The sequence below is a fragment of the Pipra filicauda genome, unplaced genomic scaffold (assembly GCF_003945595.2).
Source record: "Pipra filicauda isolate LSUMZ 115617 unplaced genomic scaffold, ASM394559v2 scaffold330_size805480_pilon, whole genome shotgun sequence".
Taxonomy (NCBI): Eukaryota; Metazoa; Chordata; class Aves; order Passeriformes; family Pipridae; genus Pipra; species Pipra filicauda.
Window position 1 is genome coordinate 268989 of NW_024104455.1, and position 18833 is coordinate 287821.

At 42.0% G+C, this 18833-nt stretch overlaps 1 protein-coding gene across 5 annotated transcripts in view; it reads right to left on the reverse strand.

The window, feature by feature from the left end:
• Window positions 1-461: 461 nt before the first annotated feature.
• The window catches only part of ERG (ETS transcription factor ERG), a 147143-nt gene continuing 128771 nt past the window's right edge, over window positions 462-18833 (reverse strand). For 3 of the 5 annotated variants that reach the window (XM_027736728.2, XM_027736735.2, XM_027736734.2), the window contains 7 exons: window positions 16376-16579; window positions 15343-15423; window positions 13349-13420; window positions 7737-7805; window positions 7334-7390; window positions 5435-5482; window positions 462-2501 (listed from right to left, as the gene is read on the reverse strand). In XM_027736728.2, coding sequence (XP_027592529.1) covers window positions 1981-2501; window positions 5435-5482; window positions 7334-7390; window positions 7737-7805; window positions 13349-13420; window positions 15343-15423; window positions 16376-16579 — 1052 coding nt within the window. In that variant the 3' untranslated portion in view covers window positions 462-1980. The remainder of the gene's footprint in view (window positions 2502-5434; window positions 5483-7333; window positions 7391-7736; window positions 7806-13348; window positions 13421-15342; window positions 15424-16375; window positions 16580-18833) is intronic. The other 2 variants (XM_027736730.2, XM_027736732.2) reach the window with 2 other exon arrangements.

Sequence of the window (18833 nt, forward strand, 5' to 3'; positions counted from 1 at the left end):
TACTAATGATGATACAGTCTGTGTTAAGAGCAAGGGGGTCTGCTAATTCAGCATATTCAGTAGGAAGACACATCTCAGGCTGAGATTTTGCAGCATAATTTGATGGCAACAAAAGATAATTTCTCAGTATCAATATCCTTCCTTAGAGGCCTCTTTTAGACTTCACTTTCCACCTTGGCCATGGAGCTGTCAAAGAATTGGGCGTGCCTGCAATCCCTGGGCAAAAGAAGCTCAGGACAGGAATGGCAAGGCACTGTTAAAGAAGGGCTGCAAGTGTTTTGGCAGAACTTTCTGGAAAAGAAGAAAAGCACGTGCCCACTTTGAACTTTGGCTGTTCGGCCCTACGTTTCCAAGACTGCCAGATTTCCCAAACCAAAACTCCTGGCTTATTTTGAGCAGCAGATCTGACGAGGGCGACAGGCACTAAAAATGCAAATACAAATGCAAACCACAGTGTCAGTCTGAATTGCCATGCTAGGCCAAGCTTATTTTATTACATACATTCTGCATTCTAAGTACTAATAATGTTCATAATGTAAACATTAAAGCATACAGAGTTAAAATTCAAGGCCACGATAGTTTGGTTTTTATTCGATTGTCCCTTTTTTTGGTTTTTTGTGTGTGTGTTTGTGTGTGTGTGTGTGTGTGTGTCTTTGGTTGGCCGAGATCAACTCGTAGTGTATAAATGCATAAGTTATATAATAATTATATAAAAAGGAAAAAAAAATAACATTGACTTGTATACTTCACTCTGACAAACGCACAGCGTTCGCGACTCGATAAGAAAAACTGGCGCCCGCCTCACAAAAATACTTAGGTGATTTCTGATCTTGGTTGTCTCTTGCTTTAACCACTAGAAAACAAAGCTCCCTTAGCAGTGATGAGGTTCTAACCGGTAACTTTTAAATATCAGACACAATTCCAGTTTTGCTTCTTTTTTTTTTACCAAAAAAAAAAAAAAAGAGAGAGAGAGATGTGTGTTCTGATTTCTGAATTCTTCTGCTTTTCCCTTTTCCTGCCTTTTTGTTACTAGGAAATCAAGTCTGTTCCACCTGAAATACTGGGAATGGTATAATACTGAGCAATACGTTTCACAAGTCCAAACAAGTGTTTCTTCACAGTCCCCAACACTACTGAGTTTTTCAGTCTTTTCAGTCTCTGCTGGTGAAAAAGTTTCTTTTCTCCCATTCTCACCACCTTCATCCCTCCCCTTCTCCTTCCTGCTTCCTCTGTCAGGTACAGGCCTCTGATCTACAATCATACACTCGCCCTTCAGCACATTCTCATTTCCAATGTTTGGCTCAGGGTTCCTGCAATACTGTCAAGGAATCTGAAAGTTTGGGTTGTCTTCACAGTTTGAGTAGCTGATTCCCTCCAATGAATGGAACTCATTTGCTTTTAAGTAAAACAATGCTGTTATTTTCCAAATCAGCTTCCACATTAACCAGTCTCTTCTGTTGATATGTTTCTATTTTTTAAATACAGACAGGTGTGGTTTTTTTCCTTTTTTTTTTTTTCCCTTTTCCCTCCTCTTTTTTAATGATCCATATACTGTATGTTAGGTCACTATAGACTTATCCTTATATTGCTGTAGTATAGTCCCAGTTTTGCACTAGCAAGGTATCAAACTTTACACATAAGCTTATCAACTTTTTAAGACCACCAGCTTCCGTAGGTTTTCCTTATCATTTCATGCTTTCACCTACAATAGTCTATTGTTGTTTGGTCCACAGAGTCGATGCCCATATACATTACATTTTAGTATCTTAATACTTCTTGGATATTTCCTTTAAATCCCTACTACAAAGAGTCTTTTTGACATCTATTTTTAACATGGTTTTTTTCCCAGCCAAACCTTCCCTTGTCTCTTTAGGCACTTTGAATTCGTGTACTCCCACAGAGTTCGCTGCGATTCCTTCATCCCAGCGAGAAGTGTCTTTGCTTTTTCTGGCGTTTCTTTTCCCCCACCACACCCCACGCTTAGTAGTAGGTGCCAAGATGAGAAGGCATATGAGCAGCTGGCAGCCTGGTGTTGGGGTAGATCCCTCCAGTTGGCGAATTCCAGTAGGGAGTCGGGGCGGCGAAAAAGCTCGACGATGTCACGGGCAAAGCAGGGGGGTGGGGAGCTACAAAGTTCATCTTCTGAGGGTGCGCGTGGTAGGAGCTCATGTAGGGGAGGTCTGACGGGTATTTGTACATGGAGGACTCCGGGGGGTGAGGCTGGAGGGCCTGGGCGATGCCGTGGAAGTCGAATTTGTAGGCGTAGCGCTTGCCATGGACCTTGGTCATGATGTTTTTGTCGTAGTAGTAGCGGAGGGCGCGGCTGAGTTTGTCATAGTTCATGTTGGGTTTGCTCTTCCGCTCGCCCCAGCGCCGGGCGACCTCGTCGGGGTCCGTCATCTTGAACTCCCCGTTGGTGCCCTCCCAGGTGATGCAGTTGGAGTTGGAGCTGTCCGAGAGGAGCTCCAGCAGGAACTGCCATAGCTGGATCTGCCCGCTCCCTGCGCCGAGAAACAAAGCAGAAATGTCAGGGCTGGCGACGAACAACGGCAAGACATCAGTTCTTCTGTCTCTCACAGAGGACCCCACTAGGAAATGTTGCAATGCTGGTTCCTAATTCTTACCCTTAACCATTCCCCCCTTCTCCCAGGACTGCCTCATGAAATCCTAAAGAGCAGGGATAATTGTTATGTGTCATGTTTTCCCTCATGTGAGTGGCAGAATGCCATTAGACGGAGGTTTAATTGTTACCTAATGTCACTCAGCGCAGACAATTGATGGGGAAATAATCCAGCGCTCATTTAGGAAACTAATCTCTAAAGTTCAGGACAAACAGCTTTCACTTGCGTAACATTTTCGCTTGTTCTCACAGCATTATGTTGCAACTAAATGTTCCCTGCTATGGAATGAGCCCCCACAAAATGGAGAAGTTTAGAGAGAGCTGAGCTGGTGCCAAACCATATCACCCATTTGCAGCGTTTGGGGAAATGCAGAACGGAAACTTATTAGCTTGCTGTTGCACTGCATACAACCAGAGGGCAAAACACTTGCAAGAACAGTGAAAAGGTCCATAAAATACATTCCTTGTCATCATTCTGCTTCATTAAATGAGTTTGAGTTAAATTTTAGGTTAAGACTCAAAATGCTGCCGTCGCTTTTTTCTTGCTCTCTGCCAATTTAATCTCGAAATCAAAATAATCAATCCGCTGTAAACTTTGCAAAATCGAGCCAGAGCGACAAAATTTGACTGTTTTAGACAATTGAAAGTAGGTTTCAAAGGGCCTTGCCACTGATACTGTTAAAAGCTTAGCGTTTCTTAACAAAGCAGCACTGAAATGATGCAAAATCGAGCCGAAGCAGCTTGCAGGGCAATCTGTTTCACAAGCACAGTGTCAGCAGAATTTGCCAACCAGCCTGGATGTGCTAATTCTAAGTACATCCCTGACCAGGAATCAGTTTGGTTTCTTTTTTTTTTAATCCCCCCAAACCAGCTTTATGGGTACAATAAACAAACTTTTCGTTAGAGAGCTCATAGTAGCCATTACAATATCAAGCTAGAGTAGCATCTGAAATCCACTGGCAGTTTATACTTCAGTGTAACTGAAACCCATCTTCGTTTCAATGATATTTATCCAAACTGTCCTTAATGAATTTCTTCTGTTCCATTAACATGCGTTAAATAAACAAATAAACAGAAGAATCCGTGGTATGAGCAAGGCATGCAAGATTTAATGCACGGAACATAACAAGGGGATTAGCCTTTGAAAATCAATAAACAGTTCAGCACCGGACAAAACACAAATTTTTTGAATAAGCAATCCAACACATGTTCTAACATAAACACTTGCCTTCCAAATGTAATATATAGTCCTATGAAAATAAATGGTTGCTGTCAATTTCCTTTTAATGAGAGAGTAATTCCACCGATTCATAAACACACAAAACGTGGTAAAGCACGGGAACGATGGCGTGTAGAAATTCCATATCCAAATGTTAAAAAAGCATCCCAATCCAGATCGTGTGAATGTCATACACAGTAATGAAGTCTACCAAATGGACACTTGATAAAGTTTAAAAAGCCATGATTTATGGACAAATTAAAGAGATGTAGGCCCCCATTTCCAGTTAAGACCAGTGTTATCTGGAAACCCACCGCCCCAGGCCATTTGGAAAATCCTGTTCTTTAACACTTGCTTAATTACTTTCCTCTGCCACACAAAGCTGTTTAGAAAGTCAGCTAATCTAGAACTGGGCTTGATGTCACTCGGGATAAAGTGAAAGGAAAGGGATCAGTATTTTGGCAATTTGAGTCCTTGAAAAGCCGTGCGATTGTTGTAAAAAGAAACACTGCCACTGGGGGTTGAGGAGAACATAGAATGAGAAATTCTGTGCCCTGTGACTGTTCAAGAAGGGAAATAGGAAGTGGAACACACAGTGTCAATCCTTTGTGGCAGATTATGATGCTGATTATGGTGCTGTACAGCCACAGAGTGTCCTGCGGACTCAGGGCGGCTCCAGTGAAATCCACACAATTCCCAACCAGAGCTAATAATTTACCCAGAAAGTCCCTTGTCTTTAGTGAAAACATTATGGTCAAAGGTTGGACTCGATGATCTCAGAGGTCTTTTCCAACCTAAATGATTCTATGACTCTATTCTATGCTACAAGTCCCTGTCCATGATTCACCTCATTGCCTTCTTCCAGTGAGAGAATATTTTGGAAGTGTTTAACCCAGCTATTCTTTGCAAATACATTATGCTTTTCTGGTTTTTTTTTTCTATATATTTCTGCTGGCTTGGGTTACTCATCCCAAAATTTTGTATTTGTCAAGGCCAGTATGGGACTGTGCTGTGGGTTAACAGGATCTGGGACACATATGATGCAGATTGGTAAGAGACTTGTTCCCTTCTGGAGGGGTAACTGGAGGCCAGATGGGGTATCTTAACAAAATCCTGATGTTTAGGCAACTGAAGTGAACTCCAGCTTCAAAGGCTGGACTTGATGGTCTTGGAGGTCTTTTCCAACCTTAATGATTCCATGATTCCTGTTGATACGAGGAGCTCAAATACCTCTAATGAGGTACTCAGCTGACCGAGTGTAACCATCTACTCCAGGATGATTTGAACAGTTCTCTACAGAGAGCTATATTAAGTGTATCTCCAGTGAATATCATGAGAAATCAGACACCCAGCTGACATCCAGACACCCAAATTAAGGTACATGAGTTTCTGTTTCAATCTGTGACCTCAGTCCCACCCTTGTGTAACTTAGAAACCTAATTTCTGCAACCCACTGGGTAACATCAGCTCCCACTGAGTCACACTGAGGAGTGGTAAAATCAACCACATCACCTCCCAGGTGTGGTCTGAAAGCTCAAATGGGGACACTAAGAATGAAGAGAATTCCTCCTAAATCAGCAAAAACCCCTTCTCACCTGGATTTGCAAGTCGGCTGCTGGTCGGTCCAAGTATCTGATAAGGATCTACAAAATTGTGAAAGAAAGATTTAAAATCATGTAACATTTTTAACATTTTAAACATTTTTGAACCTTGCATGGGACAGTGTGTGCTGCCTGATGGGACAGCAGGTCCAACACCCAAGCAGTTCCTCTCTCTGCACCACAATATTTGCGTGTGTTCTGTTCAAACCCGGCGTGCAAGGACACACATTTGCCTTTTGGAGTGTATCAGTGTGCACAAGTCTATATTCAGGATGCCAGGGCCCACAGGCACAGCAGGGAATGGGGTGAGAGTCACCTCCAAATAGGACAGTGGCCTCTTTTCTTGTGAGGTCACATTTGTGGGCTGCTCCTTCTGTGTCAAAAGAGGAGAGGGATGAGAGTGGCATGGCTGGACCCTGGAAATGTGGATGGGTCAGCATGAGGAATTTCCTCATGGAAAGGGTTGTCAGGCATTGGAAGGGGCTGCCCAGGGAGGTGGTGGAGTCCCCATCCCTGGAGGTGCCCAAGGAAGGCCTGGCCATGGCACTCAGTGCTCTGGGCTGGGGGACAAGGTGGGGATTGGTCACAGGCTGGATTCAATGGCCCTGGAGATCTTTTCCAATCTAAATGATTCCATGATTCTTCTTTGTCACTGGAGTCCAGTGAGGGATCCCACACAGAGGAACCCAACCAGGGTTTCCAGAAGAGCCCTTGAAGGTCACACAATGCCCGTAGCACCTCAATATTTTCCTCAAGGAATTCCCTCTGGGAATGAAAACTTAGTTTGGCCTGAAGTAGGACAGGAAAAAGGGAAAGCTGTGACAGCAGCACAAAAGCCTGGAGCCCCTCACTGCCATCCCTGTCCCTGGGGCTGCCTCGGCTCTGGGTGGCTGCTCTCAAACAGCCGTGGGTTTTACAGCCAGGAGGACAATCAGGTTACATTCCTTATACATTTAAATAACCTGTGCACCTCTCACACAGCCATTAAATGGTCCTAAGGACTTACATAAATCATCAGTACATTTCTAGAATGACTCTCGTGGTCAGAAGGCCAGGTTAGATAAAACAATGTTTGGGCAAAAAAATCAACGTAATCCTTCCCAGGCAGTGTGTGCACGAGCTAATGAGATGTAGTCATGTGCACAGTCTTATTTAGCTATAACAAAAACCAGAATAATGATTTGAAATCCATGTGATAAAAACTGGCTCAGAGTCTTCTGAGCTAAGAATATCCTCTAAATCTCTTTTATTTCCTCCTCCTAACCTTTTACTTTTAACAAAAGCCATAACAGACTCAAAATCTCTGTAGCGCTTTCCAGCTACCTGTGCAAAACATACTAAGGGATTAGGTCCTACTCCATGGATTTGCTGCTTTGAAAACACAAAAGGCACCCATTTTTCAAACCACCAGTCTACAAACTCATAAACTTCTACTTTCTCCTCAGTTTCCCAATAGACTGAGAATCCCTCTGATATTCCTGTTGTATTCCAGGAGCCAAATTCAAATAAGTTTCTGTTTGCTGTAAGCTATTTTCATTTCTTTGCTCATGCACATTTTCCAGCTGCTGGCATTTCAGCTACTGGGGTCTTTTGACATCCTCTCCTTCCACCTTTGTGGCTAAACTGTGCACAGGGACTTTTTTTAGAAGAATTTTCACCCTGCAAGGTTGTCACTGCCTTTAAGCACCACTAAAAGCAACTTTTAGGGGCCAAGGGAACCTTCATCTCAGATCCAGCTGTAGAACCAACTCATACACATCTGGGGTTTTAGTGGTCACCAGCTGGGGATCTCATTAGTGGTCTGAACCAGAGGATGCAGGTGAGAGCTTTCCTTCTCATCACGTTCGACAAACCCATCACACCCAGGCACAATTCAAACAAAATGACACCCACCTAACTGAGGACGTTGGTCTTCTGTTTTGGGAACTGTTGAGGATGATGGCTGAGCAGCTGAAAATGGAAAAGAAACCCCATGTAGTTATTTTTTCCAGTTAGGAAGTCGGTCACCAGACCTACGAGAGGCCGGGAGCTCCTGCTGCTCACCACTCCACGATGGACACAAAAGGATTTAAGCTTTACAAGACTAAATGGTAATGGACTTCATGGACTTTGTGGACTTCAGGACTTTAGGGAAGGCTGTGGCTGCCCAGTGACACCACCCAGTACTGCCCATACACTGCTAACAGGATTTCCAGCCAATGCACAGGTAAAAACCCTCCAGAGCTGAGTGCTGAGCAACTTACAGTTCATTCTGGAGTCTAATCCAGGTTGCCCCAGATGTGCAGATGCTTTTTACCTTTTGACTGAGGACTGGGGTGGGTGTGACTCGTCCATGCTGATCTCCTGGCTTGCTCATAAGGCAAATCTGTGGAGGAAAAAGACATTTATTCATGCAGATAAGGCACAAAGTGCTTATGTCCACAAAGGACACGTTTCTAGGGGGCTCTGGATTTGAAAAATCACTGAACCAGGAAGGATACTCCTTGTTTAAACCTTTATCATCTTTATTGTCTCTAAAAATAACAGCACCACATTGCCCTCTGCATTGCTCTTTAGAGGTGCCTGTTCTTCTTAGAAGTCCAAACTGCATGAAATAGCTGCTACAAATAATATTTAGAGGATATACAGAGTTCACCACTTCCAAAGGCTCAGAGTACTCCCTTCAGTCCTCTTCCTCAGCCCAGAACAACAAGCAATGACAAACACTGATATAATGAATAATCTGCATTAGAGTCTTGCAGGAAAAGTCCCCCAAGAGGTCAGAGCTGATTTTGTGCATAAAATTCCCTCCCAATTTCAGTATCTAAGTATTTCCTTTTAAGAAGATGGGCTTTAGTTGATTTATTCCTTTCTGCTTCTTGGGACAAGTTCCTTAACTTAATTTAATTTGCCCTTCTTTCAGTTGCTCATTACTTCTATTTTATTTAAATGCTTTGGAATATAAAAAAAAAACTGAAGAAACTAAACCACAAAAGCTTTCTTCAGAAAGCAAATGTAGTAAATTCAAATGTTTGCTTTACCCTCTGAAATCTTTGCAGTTTCCTGTGCTTTTCCATGGCTGACTTTAAGACAACAGTTAAAATTGCTACCAAAATCTGAGACTTAAGTAGCCTGCCCAGGACCTCAGGAAGGCAGCAGTGCCCACCTGGTGAACTAAGTTGGTGTGGACGTCTTGGTTCTTATCACTGCTTTATTTTGGAATTTATGTTTGGAAATGAAACCAGTTGGGAAGCAAAGAAACAGCCACAGACTGGCTCTGTGCAAGGCAGATGTATCTGCCCATTTCCAAGCACTACGAGAAGAAATATTGAATGGAAATAAAGTGCAATGTGAAATTCCCAAGAAAATTCCTTCAATTTATTAATCTGTTTGGCTAAAGGGTACAGACTGGCACTCCCAGCACTGTCACCTCCCAGAATCTCACACTTCAAAACCTTTGCTTTTGCTGAGATATGCAATTTATCTTCGTATTGCATTTTCAAAACTAGTGATCTTGTATCCCTGATTTCTTGAGAACTATTCCACAGCCTTGTCTTTCAGAAATAACATGAACTGTACAAGTGCACAGTACTGGTGTGCAGGTGAATCATTGTACAGAGCAGATGTCCTGACCAGGTGGAGATCACCACTGCTATTAACATTTTAATCAAAGACATCTCATATTTTTTTCCTCCAGCTCTTCCATTCCCTGTCCAGAAAGACACTGTGTAACACCTCTCTTTCCCTTTCCCTTTCTCCTTCCCCCTTCCCCCTTCCCCTTCCCCCTTCCCAAACCTTCCCAAACCTTCCCTTCCCAAACCTTCCCAAACCTTCCCTTCCCAAACCTTCCCAAACCTTCCCAAACCCCCCAAACCTTTCCAAACCTTCCAAACCTCCCTTCCCAAACCTTCCCAACCTTCCCAACCTATCTTTTCCCAACATTCCTTCCCAAACCTTCCCAATCCGTCCCTGCCCAAACCTTCCCACCTTCCATGCCAAAAGACGTCCCAAACCTTCCCTTCCCAAACCTTCCCAAACCTTCTCTTCCCAAACCTTCCCAAACCTTCTCTTCCCAAACCTTCCCTTCCCAAACCTTCCCAAACCTTCTCTTCCCAAACCTTCTCTTCCCAAACCTTCTCTTCCCAAACCTTCCCTTCCCAAAACTTCCCTTCCCAAACCTTCCCAAACCTTCCCTTCCCCTTCTCCTTCCCCTTCCCCTTCCCCTTCCCCTTCCCTTTCCCCTTCCCCTTCCTCTTCCCCTTCCCCTTCCCCTCCCCCTTCCCTTCCCTCTTCTCCTCTTCCCTCCCCTTCCCTCCTTTTCCCCTCGTTCTCTTCTCTTTTCCCCTCTTTCTCTTCTCTTCTCTTTATCTTATTCTTGGGTCTCCAAATTCTTAGACCCTGTGCCCCGAGGGGACTCTGTGATGCCACGTGCCTGTACCTGGTGCCACTTGCAGCCTCGAAATACATTTGGTACAAATTTAGTACCGTGAGAAAAATGTTTTGCCTTTTAACTCAACACACCATAAGATGTTTTGTTTTTTCTACTACACCCTCCCCATGGGAAGAAGAATCCAGTTATCAGCCCTTCTTGAAATAGTGCAGAATTCCAACTTCACTCTTAGTTCAGTGCCATGCCTTGATAAACATGTTGCTGCTCTAGATAAGAAGATCTGTTCTTGTCCATGAGATATTAGTACAACGTGTGCTTATCTTGGAAAGATCTTTTCTGGGAATGCTCCTGTTTGGTGAGACATGTAGACAAACCCACACCAGGTCTCACTGAGCTCCCAATAGGCCTCCTTGTATTAATTATTTTCTGAAACTTCATGTTCTGTTGTAAAGGTGACTGAAGAAATTCTCCTTTTTTTTTTGACTGCAGCTCATGGCAAGCCCTGCTCATTTCCCATTTTCTATTGTGGTGCCTTAACAATGAAAATGCTTAATTGCTTTCTCCAGAATTGCAGCCTAGAATCTGGCTAACTCCCACTGGGCATTATTTATTCCCCCCTCCTCATTTTTGACCTTTTTCATGTCATCAAGTGACTGTCCCCAGGGCCTGCTGTTGCTCTCACACAAACAGTGTTTTGTTATGGAAAAGCTTCTTTGCAGTCTGGTCGAAATGTGACATTTAACTAAAAGGAAAGCCACAGGATAAGCCAACAAAACAGTTTCTTGAAAGAAAACTGAATTTCTGCAAAAAGCTTTTTTTCCTTCTGCGCAAAAATTCTGACTTTGAGGATGTCTGCCCACTCTCAATTGGAAAAGATAAAATAAAATAATGTTTCCAAGATCACAGGATAGTTTTTTTTTGTAGAAAACATTCAGTTAGGACACACTGCTCTGCACAGAAGAACAGAGACACCATGTATCCAAACTGCAATCCCCACAGGTAATTGTGTAAAAACAGAAAGATGCTGGAGTAAAGCTTTTTGTTTTATGTGTCATTTTAAACACAGGTTAGATTAAAAAGCTGAAATGAAGGAGTTCACCATGTCTGATATGTGGTTTACAACCTTTTCCTTCATAACAAAATAGTATTTTACTTTTCCATCAAAGCCAGAATGAAACAAATATTGAAATCATAGAACTTCTTGTGGGATATGAAGTCCAGTTTTCGTTCAGTCCAGTGGAAAATACCATAAAATAGACTTATTCCAGCCTATTTCCTGCAGGACACCCAGGTCCCTCTGGTCTTACGTTACATGTTCGTGTCCCTTGGGAACTCCTAAGAGTTTTGGGCATCAGGATTTACATGGCATAGTTGGTAATTGTTTCTATAACTATATTTTGTCTTCTTAATCATAATCATGCCAACATTCCTCTGTGCCACTCAAAGCTCCTGGGTCCTCCTATAACCTGTGTTATTGCTTTAACATTTCATGAAAATATCTGATTTTTTTTTGAATATTCTTTCTTCTAACTCTGAGCCTAAGCAGGTACCCTGGGACACTCCTTATTTAGATAATTGTATCGTGTTCCCTCAACCCCAGACCTTGATTTGAACAATTTCAAATATTTCTATCTCTCAACGGAAGTTTTTCCACATTCCCATGGTTTTCCCTTTTTAATTCTGCAAATAGCCTTTTTGATAAGGGATGATTCACCAGCTTTCCATGCAAGGCCACGCTGCTGGTTTATTTTATGGCACAGTCAGATTTCCCACCTGATCCTCCACTGTGTTTCTTCATTTGTTCACTTTTTTTTCACTAGAGCAGTGGCTGTCACTGTGCCACAAATAGAGATGACTACGTTGAGTTGTTCTTTCATGAGTGAAGAGGGCTAATTTGAAGTCAGCAAGATATGCAAATAACTTGTGTCTTTATTTATCAACTTGTATTTTCAGCTGTTAACATATGGCCAAGCCATTTCTCTCTAATGAGCTTCCTGGGTGCCTGCACAGGGATCCTTTAGAGGAATCTCTGCTTTTAGGTAATGACAAAATTATAGAATTATGGAAATATTGGGTTGGAAGGGACCTTAAAGATCATCCAGTTCCACCCCCTACCAGGGCCAGGGACACCTTCCACTAGACCAGGTTGCTCCACGCCCTGTCCAACCTGGCCTTGGACACTTCCAGGGATCCAGGGGCTTCTCTGGGCAACCTGTGCCAGGACCTCCCCACCCTCACAGGGAACAATTTCTTCCCAATATCCCATCTAACCCTACTCTCTGTCAGTTTGAAGCCATTCCCCCTTGTCCTGTCACTCCAGGCCCTTGGAAATCTCTCTCTCCATCTTCCTTGCAGGTTCCCTTCAGGCACTGGAAGTCCACGATTAAGTCACCCCAAAGCCTTTTTATTCACTACTGTAGACAAATAAATGCAGCAGAAGAGTTTGTTCTCCAACAACCTGAGCAGGGTGGATTTGAACCCATAATGGCCTGGCAGTGGTTTCTTTATCTTATCTTTATCTTTTCTAATTATCAATTAACAAATCTACAGACCTGCATATATACAAGTATAAAAGTGTATATAAAATAGTTTCTTGTATGCATCATCCTGATTATACCCTAGAGCATAGATAAAATATTTGCTATCCAAATCCCCCTGGTTTTAAGGCAAAAATGTATCTTTTCACAAGAGCTTAGTCAATTGAAGTGCATGTCCCTTCAGAACACTTGGGTTTATGTCTCTGGCTCAGTAATGGATTTCCTTTAACTTTAATATTTTGCTGCAACTCCTCTTGATGTCTCATAGTACTTTGCACTCATTATTAGTAAAGCAAATGTCCAGATTAGGCATTTTTCCAGAATTTCTTGTGGTGAATTGGTAATATAAAGAAAAATTTGAGCTTCCTAGCCACGTCCTCACGTTCTTTAATTATTCCCTTTAGCTTTTCACAACCAGCACATCCACAATAAACTCTCATGGGCTTTAAACATTTGAGCAAGAAGTGCTTTCTTATGTTTCGATTTTTCTGATTTAAATCTCTTAAACTCCCAATCAGATGTTGTGGGGTTTGCCTGCCTCAAACATAAATAAAAAACAGATAGCAGGAGAAACGTATCCTGCAGTTTTAGAGCATTTTTACCCAATATACTTCAAATAGGATTATAGAAGAGGGAAATTTTGTCTCATTTTACAAACACAGAATTTAAGCACAGTGAAAAGTGACTGTGCTGGGACAATGCAGCAGAAAAACTGAACAGAGCTCAGTTCTCATTCTCTGGTGCTTTAGGCAGTAAATAAAGTTGTTTAAAAGCAGAGATAGGTGGAAGAAACCGACTTATTAAACTGCTCTATTTAATCAACTCACTCTACACAATTATATAAACACACATATATAATACAGGTATATAATATATGTGTGTGTATTCAAAATACAGCCCAATATTTATGGAAAAAGAGAGTTAAAGGAGAAAAAGAATGAGATACTTCAAGAGATGAAAAGAGTAACATCACAGCATACAAAAGGTGGTCATTGTTCATACCTGGCCTGGTTGTAATTCTTTGTGTTGCTTCTGGATAAACTGATGTATTTGGAAAAATAAAAGTGGCACCTCCTAAAGAGAGAGAAGATGAAATAACACCTAAAGATTCATTTCCACAGCCCCTAAACCCACTGATATTTTCCCTCCTGTGTCTGAATAAAGACTATGAATAACTAATTTCTCTCTTAGGACTGTTATACATAAAAATTCATTCTGGAAGTCTTTACACCCAATATAAATCCATTCAAATAACTGGATAAAACTCTGCAAAAATCTGTTTTAAGGAAGGACAGTGAAGTCCCTTCATCACAACCACAACCACCTGGGCTTTGTATGTTCTGAAATAAAACTTCTTTGCCATTCCCTAAACAGGTTCATATTTTCAAACAGGGACTTTTTGGGTCAGGTCCCCAGAAATTTCATTATCGTTCATTAGTGGAAAAATTAGAAATGTTGAACTTGATGTAGGAAATAGTCCCTCACATATCTCAGGCACTGAAATTGCTCCAACTGCCCCAATGGGCTCCTCATGACCCTCTCCAGGAACCTGAAAAGGGTCATAAGGAATTGTGCAATTACTGTTGACTTCAAGAATCATTTCTTTCTAACCTTTTTTATTCATTAAAAATTGATCAACTAATTTCCCTGTGCTGATGATGAGCATGGTGTTATTCCCACTCCCAACGACAGAGATGCAGACAATCTTATTTTGGTGAAATGAATGTCCAACTATCATTGTCAGTGCACATATACAGAAAAAGATAACACACAGAACTGCTGAACAACACTTGGATATCTCTATGTATGGAAGCTGCTTGGCAAATTAGAATCTCAAAAGCCAGAGATGGAAAAGTCCATCTATTTTTAAAAAGGACTTCAGTCTTATTCCAAACCACATCAAAATAAATGGAATTTGCTTTTTTGTTGCCTTTGGTGGGGTTTGCAGCAGGACTACAACCCACAGTAGGGCTCTGTGTTTGCCACTATGGCTGGTGGCAAACCTCTATTCTCAGGGAGAGATCTTTAATCCAGTGAATTTTGCTGGAAAACTCACTCAAAGTGAAAAACTAAATAAAGCATTGCAATCCAAGTCTTGTTTTCTTTTTCTTTTGCATTATCCTCTGTATTATCTTTTTCATTTCTTATAAAGGATTGTTATTTCTGGTCACTGTAGGTAACTAATACCCTCAGGCATGATCATGCAATATTCCAAACATCTTTAGTCAGCATGTATAACATACTGTATGTACAATTCCATGCCATCCTCTGTTGCACAACTGTTAAAGATAAAATGTATTCTGAATTATTTTCATAAATATTTTAAGCCACATCCTGAAAGACAGATGCTTTTGAGGCACGTGTCATTCTCCTACCTACACTCAACAGTTTTCTGGGCCAAATCAACAGAAAGGTGAATATCAACAAAAATTGTTTTACATCCAGATCATACTCAGTGGAGATTACAACACCAAACTTAGTGGAATTTCCAGCTCACATAGCTAGAAAATGAGATAAGTTAACTGCCTAAATAGCAATTGTATTGATTACTACAACATTTTCTGCATGGGTGGAGACATCCCCATTCACCAGAGCCCAAAGCACTCAGGCAAGTGCTGAAGCACTTTTGAGCTCCAACAGGTTTCTAGGGACCTGTGGAGTAGATCTGACAGTACAATGAGACAGAATGAGAAAAAAAAGTCCTCAGATAAAAGGATAAAAGGCCCCAAACCTGCAGTTTATTGTGAGGGACCCCCTTCTCCTGCAGGACACAGGAAATTACCAGCAAGGAGACCATTTTTGTGCCATCTGGCCCTGTGTGATCCCACCTGTTCTCCGTGTGTCTGTGCATAAAACTCACACACACAGCAAGGAGAGGATCCATTTGTCTCCCTCCTGGATTTACCACTTCCATTTTTTTTAGCAAGCAACCCATAAAGAGGAATCCTGTGCTTTTCCAAGATGTCCTATAGCAATGGGAGCAGTGCCAGCATTACCTGTGTTTCTAGCATGCATTAACCGTGGAGAGTTTTGTAAGGCCTTATCAACATCATCTGAAGTCAAATGTGGAAGAGGAGCTACAAAACAAAACAAAAAGCAACACCAAAACGTAAAAAAAAAAATCTGTGAATTATCTTTTTTTTTTAAACCATATTTTTTTTCCCCTGACAGGATTGTCTGAATGCGAGTCTGTCCAGAGTTCCAACCTGCACTTTGGAGGGAGGGGTGTTTGCTACAGCTTAAACCAGGGCATTCATTTATTCAATTTATTCCACATTATGAATGCACAATATTTCTGAACTGGTTTCCTGGCAGTGTGCGTGTGGAGGAGACTGCACCGCACTGGTGTTGCAATGCTGGTTGTTGTTTTTTATTCTAAAAACCATCTTCATTTTAACTTCTTAAAATTTTCCTCAAGCTTAGGTGAAAACCCTCATCCCTTCTTTCCCTTCGAAATGCTAACCATGCACCACAATCAATTTGCATTTGGACTCCAGGGACTGTTCCTTCTTTTCCCATGAATTTACAGAATTTTAATTCAATTCAGTTAAATCTCCCTGATCCTACTCAGAGGGCAGCAAACTGCTACCAGTCCTTCGAATCATGCCTGGAATTCGCTTTATGAATCAATGTTTGCGCTCTTGTTTAGCATCCTCATCATTAAAATGGAAAGAAATGAGTATGTGACCAGAAAAAACATTAGCACTGAATCCCATATGATTTTCTTCCTACATGATGCTGATGAATACGCTGAATTTCAGCTTGATTTTCCTCTGAGATGGATATGCAGAAAGATTCCCTGACTCTTTTCCTTCAGTGGACATGAGTGACAGCCAACTGAAATTAATGGGAATCTTTCCATCAAACTCAAAAGGCCTTGGATCATGTTCCCTACTGTGTTCTTAGGAACAGCAACATCTGCAAACCCAGTTAAGTCATCCACAAAGTTATCCACACCACGAAATCTAAGACTGGCATCAGCCACAGACCGACCGCAGGCTCTACCACGGTGACAGAGAACTGGCTTACTCTCTCTGAGGTAGTGTAGGTGTGACAGGAGGATGTCTGCATTGTAGCTTGGGGTGAGCCTCTGGAAGTCATCTTTGGTCATTTTGCAGAGCTCCTTCCCATCGATGTTCTGGAACAACAAGATGTCCACGTCTGGGAGCCCGTACTCCTTCACCGCCCACTCCAGCCACTGGCGCACGTGGTCTGTGCTCCATAACGTGGGATCTGGGGGTGGCACAAACCACAGAAATCAAGGAGAGAAGGGTGAGTGTTGATGCACTGGACCAGTGCAAAATAAATGTAGGCACAGACAAACTGGAGACACCTTAACCCCCTGTTTATTGACTGCTGGAGGTGCACGAGGAATTAATTTGGCATGTTGAGTGCAAGAGTGAATAACTGCCTGTGGAAAACTGTTAGGGAAGAGCTGTGAGCTCTGAGTGTTACCAACAATCCCTGAGCTCATTCTCTCATTTATTTCTCCCATGCCATTAGTTTTATCCACTGATTAACAGATTGTTCTGGAACAAGATGTCCACACCTGGAAGGTCGTAACTCCTCTGCCCATTCCAGTCTCAAGGGATAATAACTGTCTGTGGAAAACTGATAGGGAAGAGCTGTGAGCTGAGTGTTAACAAAACCTCTGCTGCTGAATGAGCTCCTCCTCTCATTTAGTTCTTCTGTCTCATAAGTTTTACCCAAAGATTAACAGAGGTTTCTGACCCACCAACAGCTCTGCAACTCATAGCTGAAGAATTTTCAAAGCTCCTGTTGCCTCTGTGTCTTTATTCAAGTGAAATTTCCACTCATGTCAGACCTACACTTTCTTGGGTGTAGGTTAAGTAAGCACTCACAGATTTGACCAGTTATTTCATAAACTAGGGTAATATCGTAACTAATATTAAAACATTCCACATTTCCTTTCCTGGATGCTGTGTTGTACTGGAGTACATTGCTACACCTGCCTGGGTTTTTACTTTATACCTGTAGTACTGGCAAAACCATCTGGGGAAAAAAAAAAAACCAAAGCAAGAACCAGTCCAGATTTGCAGCAGAATGTTTTTGAACAAATCCTTAATTTTAACTCTTTTTCCCCCTCTAAACTCCTCCTTTTCCATTTCTCTTCCATTTTACTTTTCGCTGTTCTTGAGTAAGGACCCGACATCATGAAGACCCCTCAGGACCTTTAGTGAACCTCCCCACAACAGGAGACAGCTCCTACCATGAACAATATATACTTTGTGCAGAGAAAAGTATTAAAGCCAAGGGGAAACAAATTCTTCAAGAGTTTCTGCCTTCCCACCTAAAAGACTCAGTGATTCTGTGATATCCTGAAGACTGAGAATGGAGCACATGGAGGTCGATTGGCTGCTGTCCAAGACATGGAAGTCTGTAGAAGGGCTGGGACCTGGATGATAACTTAAATAGCTTTTCTATGCCTTAACTTCAGTGCCATTCCCTCTCTTTTGACTCTTCAGGTTGGTCTGAAAGAGGTGGAGACCTCTTTTCACAGGGAATACCGGGAGACTCTCATGCTGTTGCTCACTCCTAATCCTTCATCCCTTAGTGTCTCCCTTTTCCTAATGCTTCTCTCAGCATTTTAAGCCTTGGGCTTCTCTGTTCTCTGCATTTCAGCAAAAACACTTAAAAGAATACCTCCATCTGGTATGAAATGTGTAGCAAACTAGAGGGATGCAAGTCTGGTGGTAAATCTGGGGTGTGGATGGGATTGGCCACACCTACAGCAGAGAATTCTGACAACTACTTCAGTTTGGTTTGAAGTAAACAGCCAAACACCAGGAGGTTTATCAAAACATTTTGATGATGCCCATAATTTTTAATTCTTCCTATTTATGATAATTAGAATAAGAAAGTTGCCACAGCTGAAATGTGACTTTTTCATTTATGAATGTTGCCACATGAACTGCACATTGCCTATGCAGTAATCAAAACCTACTGATTTATACCCATTTATTTCTTCCAGTCACCCCAAAATAGTGACTGTGACATTCCCTGAATGTCACTCAAATCGACCTCGAAACACACCTCCAGGAACACTCAAAGAAAAAAATACCTTGCTGAGCTAAGGGTTGCTAAAAGACTAAAAAAGGCCAAACACCAGGAAGACAAATATTTTAGAACGATATTTAAATGTCATGTATTTCAGTGTGGTCTCCTTCCAGTTGGCAGGACACTCGTTATTCAGTGCATCACTCTTCTGTCTTCAGGACAGAATTGACAATACCATTGCAGAGGACACTGCAACAGATTTGTCCACACCTATCTTGACAAATAACTGAAATAATCACAGCTTGCAAAATTGGCCACAGTCAGTACTCTTGCACGTCTTAGCAACCGAAAAACTGTAAGAATGTTAAGCAACAGAGCAGAGGCAGCAATATTTCAGATAGGCACATCTCTGCTGGGGAGGAACCAGCAGCAAAACATTCCCTCCTGCTTGCAGGTGTTGTGTTTATCC